This window comes from Pseudorasbora parva, chromosome 2 (assembly GCF_024679245.1).
Source record: "Pseudorasbora parva isolate DD20220531a chromosome 2, ASM2467924v1, whole genome shotgun sequence".
NCBI classification, from domain to species: domain Eukaryota; kingdom Metazoa; phylum Chordata; class Actinopteri; order Cypriniformes; family Gobionidae; genus Pseudorasbora; species Pseudorasbora parva.
In genome coordinates, this window is record NC_090173.1 from 28,978,150 (window position 1) to 28,989,013 (window position 10,864).

The following is a 10,864-nucleotide window of genomic DNA, read 5'->3' on the forward strand; positions in this document are numbered from 1 at the left end:
CTCTTAGTCTGACCCGCCATCAAGGACCTGTTTGCCTTGGGAGGCCCTACCAGGGGCAAATAGCCCCGGACAACATAGCTCCTAGGATCATTCAGGTACTCAAACCCCTCCACCACAATAAGGTGACAGTTCATGGAGGGGGTTCAAGGATTTTCTTATCAAATTGTCACAAAAAACAACAACATTTGAACGGTGTGTTTGAATCTTTTAAGAAGGTTTGAGAAATGTTGATGTGACCCCAGTAAATTAAAATGGACATTTATCAGAATTGAAATTGTAAAATTCACAAGAAGGTTTTTACAGCATTTGTTTATTTCCGCATGCATTTGAACATGAGTTGTATTATGAACAAACACAAAAGAATAATGAACACCAGTATGCTTCCATAAATGCTAGTTTGTTGTTGTCAGTTCAAGATAACTATTGCATTAACTACTGTTAACAATATGAAACTTATTGCAAAGTGTTGCAATACGTTTTTTCATATTTTTAATATTGTGATCAATGTCATCAGGGGTAAATATTTTATAGCTTAAAATGAGCGGTTGTAAATGTAAAGAAAGTCATCAACATATCAATGTCAACCTTATACTTAACAATGTGTAAAAAAAAGGCCTTGGGTTCTCTCAGGTCGCAATGAGGAGATGTTAAACATGTAACAGTGGGCTGAAAAATTTAAAACGTTTCCAGCAAAGATATTTAACATTTTTCAAGCTCTTTCTGTTTGTGTAAGCTTTCAATCTAATCTGGGGTTATTTCACTCTATCATCACATCAGCAATAAAACTTACTTACAAACAGATTTTGTGAGTGATAAACGTCTCTAATGGCTAAGGGCAAAGAACCAGATAAGATGGATGAGTGAGGGTACGTGAGCTGCCGGGGAGGGCTTGAATTCATGAGATCTCCAGGTGTGGCAAGGAGTGGAAGAGTCTGTGTTGCTGATTTCATGAGAGTGGGTTAGGCTTCTCACTTGCGTCTTTTTGTGTGACACTCCTTTCACTGTGGTTTAGCTTGTCCGGCAGCATTCCTCCTGCCGTCACCAAACATTATCTCTTCCACATTCCATGAAAAGGTTACAAACTTTCTGCCGATGGTTACTGTAAAGTTATTCTAGTGAGATGTTGAGTTTGTCTGGGATGTAATATTTTCATCTATATGGTCTGCCAGTTTCCTCTGGATGTGCACTGGAAGAGTACACTCTTAAAAATAAAGGTGTTTATATGGTTCTTTGGCAGGGTGTATGGTTCTATGAAGAACCTTTACTGTTCCAAAGAAACTTTCCATTGCGCAAAACATTCTTTGTAGTGCAAAAAACATTCTTTATACTATTAAATTGTTAGAAAAAATGTTCTTTAAAGAACCTTTCACACAATGGTTCTTTGGGGAGCTAAAAAATGGTTCTTTTATGGCATCACTGTGAAAATACATTTTTGGTTCTTAGTGGCACCTTTATTTTTAAGGGTGTATGATTTCTGGTTATTTGTACATGTTGCAACAAAAATAATGCAACTTAATAATGATAACATTAATAATGAAAACATTAATAATGATAATAATAATAATAATAATAATAATAAGAAGAAGAAGAAGAAGAAGAAGAAGAAGAAGAAGAAGAAGAAGAAGAAGAAGAAGAAGAAGAAGAAGAAGAAGAAGAAGAAGAAGAAGAAGAAGAATGATATAGCTAATGAATGATGCTAAAAATACAGCTTTGACTACAGGAATTAATTACATGTTAAAATATATTAAAATAAAAAAGTATTATTTTAAATAGAAATAATATGTAACATTATTACTGTTTTACTGTAAATGCCTTAACTCACCTAGAACATTTTGTTTAAAGCCATTTGTATGGATAATATGGCTATAATTTCATACATAATGGAGAAAAAAAAGGTGTAATCACAAGATGCATGGAGGAAGTTATTAATATTACGTGAAATGTTTTGAACATTCCAAAACCTTTACTTAAAGCCATTAGCCTATTGCATATCATTTTTTAAAACTAGAATGTACTTTGTTCAGTTTAAAAAGGTGCATTTTTGAGACTCTAAATCCTGACTGGACAGTATAAAAACACAACTGTGAACATGCATTCTATAAATACTAATCCTAACCCTAGCCTCCAATTATAATGATAAATGTGTCACTATTTTGGTTATTATTAATAACTTATCTGTCTGTGTTGCTGCAGGTTTATTAAAACAATAAGCCCCTTGAGAAAGTATAAGCCTCCTATGGCTTATTTTTTTTATTTTGCAGTAATAAGATAAGTTCACCTGCAATATCCCACCAAACTGGATTTTCAAGATGTTTAAAGCTTCAAAAAGAAATTTTAAGAAACTGCACTGAATAACTGAGTAAATCGACTATAGTTGTCATCTAAGGGGTCGTCTTGTCTTTTAAAGGTCCCTTCCTTACGGAACAGACGCACAGGAGATCATTGGTAGAGCTTGTACTGTAACTTTTGGGAGATTGATCAGACATAAAGATGTAGTCCTGTATAGGGTGTGGTTGCAACTAAGAAACAATTCTAGTATAACATAAACAAGAAAAGGAGATTAGTGTGTGCAGTTCCCATAAAGCCTGGAATGACAATCAGGGCAATTCTTTTTATAAATCACATTCTAGCAAGAAATGTCCACCAGGAAGATCTGCACTCCAAGAAAAGCCAGGAAAAATAGGATCCAATCTACCATTGTAATTTTGTAATTTTCCTTATTGATATATATTTTTTTTGAACTGAGATCCCCTTCTTTTGAATTTTGCATTGAATTTTGCTATGTTTTAGTGTAAAAGGAAATGTAAACTGAATAGATAATGTCCTGTCAGATAATTAATGGTATGTTTTATTATTATTATTATTATTTAAATCTAACAGATTTTGTGGAGACTGGAAAATCCGTTTTTATTTCAAAGATGAATAATAAAGAGTTGATAGGAGTATTAGGAGTATTAGCTCCATTGGGCTGTGATTATGGGGCGTGTTTCAACCAAACCAGGAAAGACCTCAATTGGATAGACCTACAACCAATCAGAGCAACGAAGCGACGCATTGTCAAATGTCAACAGAGCTCAACTGCATAAAACTGCATATGATGCACTGTGTTGCCCATGGTGTTGCCATGTCCGCATTTTTTTTCTATGTTTTTTTTCAATGTCCACTTGTTGAAGCGACTATTATGTGATATATAGACCCATGAATGCGAATTTTAGCAGGCAACCATGCCAAAATAACACACATTTAACCCCCCCAACTTGGCAACCCTGTCTGCATGCACGCTGGAATAAACAATCTTTGCCGGTGTTGTAATAAAATAAAATAATTTAATGATACACAGAGTACTTACCCAACATGATCATCGTTTCTAAATTGTGAAGGTGAATGCATAATACAAACAAGCTCTCCATTTAGGATCCGAACAAATATAATCCAAGCCCCTTTGATGACGTGCATGGTTACATTACTGTTTATCATCTGTCCGTCATCGTCTAAAGCCCGCCCTGATGATTTCATTGGTCCGAACAGTTTCTGTTCGGGGATAATTACTCCTCTATGGATCGAGGCCAGACCGAACCTCCAAACCTAAAAATGTTGTGGGCGAGGCTAAGTGTCGGCTGGCATCCAGGCTACCTAATTACCAGAGGCAACCATAATAATCAAAAGGTGAACATTTATTAATAAGCAATTTAATGAATGTTTATTGTTTAATTATTATAACGTTATTAATAATGTTAATTTATTGAACATATTACTCAGTCGCTTTGGTGCATTTCTCACATCACTATTTACACTTGCACAACAGTTAGTACAAACATTTAGTTATTTGTGCACATCATAGCAGTCACTCATTCCTTCCAAATTGCAAATGATTTTGGACATGCATCAATTGTTGTCATACAAATCTCTACTGCTTTTTAACATTATAATTGGCTTAAGTCAGTCAGAATTAACTACTTGTGAATGCTGAATAGTCATTCCATTTAAAAACTAATAGTCCTAATTTCATTGTTTGAGTCATTACATACACAAATATTGAACTAGTTGTCAAAATCTGTCAAGCAAATTCTACACTTTCCTTTTTTAATGTCCTCCCCTTTTTCTTGTGCACAATGCTGTGAACAAATTAGAATTGCAAAGAGCATATGCAGTAAAATATGAAACATACATATCCAGTGTCTTAGTACTTAGTTACATCACTAAATACAGTAATGTGTAACTTTACTGTATTTTTCAAATCACTGTGCAAATAGTATATAGTGCTGTCTTGAGCATTTTCAGTTAGTCACCAAGATTTTGCATTGGAAAACATAACAGAGTAAACTGTAAAATAATAAAAACATGACAAAGCCATTTGACCTTGATCTTTTTCATAAACATTGGTGTCAGGACTTCTTCTTGATGACACTGGAGTTAGTCTGGAGTTCATCTTGATGACACTGACTTTCATTGACATGAATAGTTGCTTTTGTTGAATGAGCTATCCATTTTAAGCAAGTGATGCACTTTTGCAAGTCATCACCTAGGTTTTGCAGTTTGTACTAATTGTTTTGAGAACTGCATTAACTGTTCTGCAAATGTAAATAGTGATGTGATAAATGTACCAAAGCAACTGAGAAAAATAAGCATAAGCAGCAATACAGTCATTTTTAAACAATAGTTGGGTTCAATAAAACTGCTGGTTTAAAACAAACCTAGCCTGGGTTTGTCCATTTTCAACCCAACTTGGATAGATAGATAGATAGGGGCTTAAGATAATGACGGCAGAGTGCTTCTAGTAAACACAGAAGCTGGCGAACGGTGGTCTTTCGAATCAGCCGTGACTCTGGAAAACTTGGAGTTGAGCTTTTCTCTGAGAAAAGAAAACGGCACTTAAAGAACTTTAAGAACGGCACTGAAGTCATTATTAAAAGGGAAGATGTGTTTGGAGATTTGCCGACCAGATACGCCGATCAGCTCCGCTTCACCTTTGATGCTCTGGTTGGTTGTAGCGCTATCCTATCGTGTGCAGAGGGAGTTTGAAAGACAGCCATTTATCCTGCACCTCTATGGTCCTGTCATTAGTGAGTTTTCAGACCAAACATCTTGATGTGGGTCTGGCTTGTCAGTATAGCTCAGGCTCTAAGACCCTGACCGACGATATTTTACAGTGTACACCAAAACTGGTTGTAAACAAAACCACAGAAGCTTGATCATATCAACTTATGGCACACTCTGAGATACAGATCAACAGTGACACAGTTCTAGTTTGTTTGTCTTCAACAACAACAACAACAACAACAACAACAACAACAAAAACATTCAGCAACAATACAACCACTTGCAAATACCATCAGCAAAGGGAGGACATCTTTAAACCACGCTTTAAATAGACAATTCTTACCTATGTATTCTATGCAGACAGGAAGCTTTACATTTGCTTCAAAGTAAGATATTTTGGATTGCCCTCTTACATGATTTGCAGGTTTTCCACATAGTATTATGTTCCTCTTTAGTCATTATTCAATGTATTTGTTAATTTATTTATTAAATTAATGTGCTCTGAAATATTTCAACCTGTTGTGAACTTCAATTGTGAATTGAATGCAAACGTGATATGACCCAGATTCTGGTTCTGAACTCCAAATGTAGTGCCAAAGCAATCACAGATCCAGATCCAGCTTTGATAGGCAATCTCCATAGCTGTGTTGAGTGTTGGTTGCACAAAGAATGCATCATCAGAATTTGAAATATCCATGAGATGAATGCTGGAATCGAATATTTTTTTATGGCATCCTGAAAGTTTGCAATGGTTAAATGTTTCAGTTCCTATCTGCTGAACTGAAAGTTGTGTCACCTATGTCTCCTTCCTCTGAACACTGTCATCTATATACATGTTTAATTTGTTAATTGCAAGGCAACTGTACCACCTCTTAACTGTAGGGGGAGCTGAACCTACTGGCTCAGACTTCATGTTTCAGTGTGCTTTACATTGTCAGCCTTTTAAAAGTTCAAATGTTGTAAATATTACCTCAGACATATGTATGTTATATGTGTTATTGTTCTAAAAAATCATGTTTGTGTTGTTTTCTGGTTACACTTTATTTTAAGATACTGTTATATTGTACTTAGGCCTACTCAAATAAGTTCTGAATATTAATTAACTGCATACACAAAAAATGTTCACCTGTTTCAACTGTTTCAGTTGCTGTGTAAATTAAGTACAATTAACTTGGTTGTACATTTAAACTAAAATCATATTAAACAGACTTAAAAAAATCTAGTTGAATCTCATATAAGCTAAAATTATTTTTGTTGAGTAAAATATAAACATTCACCGTAAAATAAACTGTAACCTGTTTTTATCCCAATGCTTTGAACACTTTGTTTTACTTTATACAGACAAATACAGACCTTGCACAGGGAAAGAAAAAAATAACAAATGAAAATTAAGATATGCAAACTGAAATTCCAAATCATATTCCTAGAATCTGTCTTGCAAATATTTATGATAGGCTGTTCACTGGTGTTTTCACATAATGTGTTTTTGCTTGGAGATTTCTGTTTGGGGTCTGTGAAATCCATTTAGTCGTGTTTTAGTGTCCCTGTTGTCCACTGCACCAAAGGAAAGGGAATTTTTTTCCAGAACATCCAGAGATAGGAGGACGTATAACTACACAAACTGTGTTAGATTCAGTTATTCAAACGGCTGTAAAGGAGGTAAAGCGACCATGAGATGGTCCAGCACAAGTGTTTTGTTCCTGATCATCATTTTCCTGCTGATGCCTCTGACCTGGACACAGAGAAGAGCACCAGCGGAGACATGTAAACTCTTACACCAAGGACTGAGAAGGCTGAATCACCAGGTGCGTTATGTTTAGCATTTAACATATACTGTCTTCAAATATCATGTTACATCATGTAACTATATCTGTGTTCCTCCAATCTTATAGTTCAAGAGATTTCAACGGATGACCTTCACCCATCTTCAGAGCATTGCTGAAAACTGCAACATTTCAAACAGCATAGACTCTCGATTTCAAGCTTTAAGTCTGCAGTTTGAGAGCATCTCCAGAGAGCTCCGTGCATTTAAAGAAACAACAGAGCGCAGTCTGAATTCCCTCAAATCCTCGACTAAGGGTCTACAGAAAAAGACTAAGAGGCTGGACTTGAGTCTGGCCGACATGACAAGAGCTTTAAGGGAGAACAACCATCTCAACCTCAGACAAATACAAAAGCAGAGAACAGTGCTGTCTGACCTGTCCCACAGGATCCAAGACCAGCAAATGCACGTCAGCTCTTTGGAGTCCTTGCGTAATCAGGTTCAACATGGGATGCAGGATCTTCAAACTTCTCTTAAAAGACATCAGACACAGATAATGAAGTTGGAGAGTCAGGTGCAAGGGTTGTTTAAGATCCTTTCAGCATCCAAGGCAGGAGTTTTAGATCCCCTCAATTCGATCCGGAAGCAACAAGGTGTGGTTCTGAGGCATGTCCAGCCTAAACCAAAGTCCAAAGAACACAGAATGAGAGATAGATTGCCAACTTCTGGGCCCAAAACAACAACCGAACAACCACAGACACACAAAATAAGAGACAAACAATGGCAACCGTGGCAGAGCACTGCACAACCAATAGTTCAGGCTGAAGAGGAACTTTTTCAATTTCCACTTCGACAAAAAATTCCACATATGCACGCACCAAAGGAAGAAGCCAGAGGTATTTCGAAAATTCTTGTGGTTTTGTTTCTAAAATTGAAATTGAAATGCATTTGTATACACTTATTCACAGTTTAGACACATACACTTTTTACCTCACTGTTTAACAATTTAAATTTTCCATTATTCAAAAACGATGTACTATTTAGAAAATAATCTAATAATTTGGTATGCCCTTCTGAAAGTTTGCAATGGTTAAATGTTTCAGTTTCTATCTGCTAAACTGAAAGTTATGTCACTTATGTCTGCTTCCACTGAGCACTGCCATCTATATACATGTATAATATATACAAACAGGATATAGAATAAAATATTAAAAATAAATAGGACTGCATGTAACAAGTTTTTATTGGACCAATTTTTCCATTGTTACTGTCAGAACAAGTACCAAGACACAGGTCAGATTGCATAATTTTTATTTATTTATGCCAAAATGTGAAATGTCTAATAATGATTTTGTATCTCATTCTAAAAGTTTGCAACGTGGGTTCGATGCTTCTGTTCCCGTCTGCTTCTACCGAAAATTATGTCACCTTCCAGAGTAGTTTCCAAACAGGAATACATGAACTCTCTCTCTGCACTTGGCTGAAAGTAGATGCCAAGTATTTTGGAACAGTTCTTTCTTATGCCACGGAGAACAATGACAATATGCTTGTTCTCTATGGCAGAAATTCTGACCTTCTAGGCTTCATGGATTTTGTGATTGGGGATCCAGCATATCGTCAATTATCTTTACAAAATATACTTGAAGGACACTGGCACCATTTATGCCTCATCTGGTCTTCCATTGAAGGCAGGTTTTGGTATTATTTAGACAGTCATCTTGTATCTACTGGATCCAAGTTCCAGAAGGGCTATGAGATCCCTCCTGTGGGCTCTCTGATCTTGGGGCAGGAACAGGATTCGGTTGGAGGGGACTTTGATGAAGCTGAAGCATTTGTGGGCAGACTGGCTGGCTTTGTGTTGTGGGCTAGGACCCTGAGCCCTGGGGAAGTGTCTGGGCTGGCCGCTGGTAAAGGGGTGCCACGAGGAGCAGTGCTCACCATGGATGATGTAGACCAGATATTTGGCTCTGTTGAGCATATTACCTGTGAGTGTCTGGAACACTGCATGTAAAAGAATGACAGAATCAGCCAGAAGACCTCTGTATACGCATTGTTTTTGAATTTGTGTTTATTTTGTATTTTTATTTTATTTTCATTAATCATATTTTACACATTTGGTCTTACTATTTTTAGACTTTGTATTTCAACTAAGCTTATCATTGTCAACACAGTGTCAAGCCAACACGATTTCTTGATCAGCAAAAATATAAATTAATGAATCAAGGAACTTCAATTTGTCATTTTTTTTCAGACTCCAATATATAAAATATTTTTAAAAAATCTGTAAATTTAACAGTTAATGAACCACAACATGTATTCATACTGTGCTGAGCATAATATATATATAGCCATGATGTTGTAATTGATGCAGTATGTGGTCTGGCATTGTCATGTTGGAAAATGCAAGGTCTTCCCTGGAAGAGACAACATCTGGATGGGAGCATATGTTGTTCTAGAACTTGGATATACCTTTCAGCATTTATGCCTTTCCAGATGTGTAAGCTGCCCATGCCACACACACTCATGCAACCCCATACCATCAGAGATGCAGGCTTCTGAACCTGCATGGATTGTGTTCACCTACAATGTTTTCTGAAAGTATTCCTGAGCCCATGCTGTGTTTTCCATTGCAGTAGCATTCCTGTATGTTATGCAGTGTCTTCTAAGGGCCCGAAGATCACAGGCATCCAGTATGGTATTCCGGCCTCGACCCTTATGCACAAAGATTGTTCAAGATTCTCTGAATCTTTTGATGATATTATGCACTGTAGATGATGCTAACTTTAAACTCTTTGCAATTTTTCTCTGAGAAACAGGCGTTTTCTCTGAGGCGTTTCAAACTGTGAGTTGTAGTTGCATGAGTGCGTGTGGCACAGAGAGCTTACACATCTGGAAAGGCACCCAAGTTCAAGAACAACATACGCTCCCATCCAGACGTTGTCTCTTTCAGGGAAGACCTTGTCTTTTCCAACATGACAATGCCAGTCCACATGCTGCATAAGTTATAACATCATAGCTGTGTAGAAGGAGGATCTGGGTACTGAAATGGACAGTCTGCTGTCCAGATATTTCACCCATAGAAAACATTTGACACATAATAAAGAGGAAGATGCGACAAAGAATTAGACAAGAATGGGACAACATTCCTATTCTGAATCTTGAGCAACTTATCCCTCAGTCCCCCGACGTTTGCAGACTTATATATATATATATCAATTATAATGCTGTCAAATAATGCTGTATATATATATATATATATATATATATATATATATACTCACTGTAAAAAGAATTGTTGGTTTTTGTTGGTTTAACTTAAAAAAGTAAGTAACCGGGTTGCCTTAAAATTTTGAGTTTATTGAAATAAAAAATTTGAGTTGATACAATGGAGGAAATTTGTTTAAAGGTCCCATTCTCCACGTGTTTTCGAAGCTTTGATTATGTTTACAGTGTGCATTATAACATGAGTTCATGTTTCGTGTGTAAAAAAACACCGTATTTTTCACACAATTTACTTATCTGTACAGCGCTGTTTCCTCTGTCCTAAAAACGGCCTGATGATTTCCTTGTTCTTTGAAGTCCCTCCTTCAGAAATACGTAACGAGTTCTGATTGGGCCAGCGCTTCCCGTGTTGTGATTGGACAGCAGCTTAGTGCACTTTGCCCGGAAAGGTCCCGCCTCTTACCATGACGGGGAGATGCAAGCGCTGAATGCACGCTCTTCTCCACGTGGGAGACCAACAAGACCACACCCCCTTTTTTGCGTGTTCTTGTGGGCGGAGGGTTAGTCAACAGACGGTTCTAGTAACGTCATTACATCCCTGCACTTGCTGCTGTAGTCCAAACCGGCCGTTCGCTTTAGGCTTTGAAGGGAACTTCTGTTAAATAAAATATTTCGTTTGGCATTGAACTTTGAGCTTTTTAATTTTACAGGTATTATTTATGCTCTAACAGCAACATTACACACTAACTAAAGTTTGAAGGATGGAATCGCGAAGAACAGGACCTTTAATAAATAGAAACTCAAAATATTATTGTATCTGAACCACATAAAAAATTAGGT

At 36.7% G+C, this 10,864-nt stretch overlaps 1 protein-coding gene across 1 annotated transcript; it reads left to right on the forward strand.

Moving 5' to 3' along the window:
- Positions 1-6,746: 6,746 nt before the first annotated feature.
- On the forward strand, positions 6,747-8,813 carry LOC137052913 (pentraxin-4). The gene is made up of 3 exons (XM_067428921.1): positions 6,747-6,845; positions 6,933-7,698; positions 8,173-8,813. The coding sequence occupies exons 1-3, from the start codon at positions 6,762-6,764 to the stop codon at positions 8,811-8,813; spliced, it is 1,491 nt and encodes a 496-aa protein (XP_067285022.1). The 5' UTR covers positions 6,747-6,761.
- Positions 8,814-10,864: the final 2,051 nt, after the last annotated feature.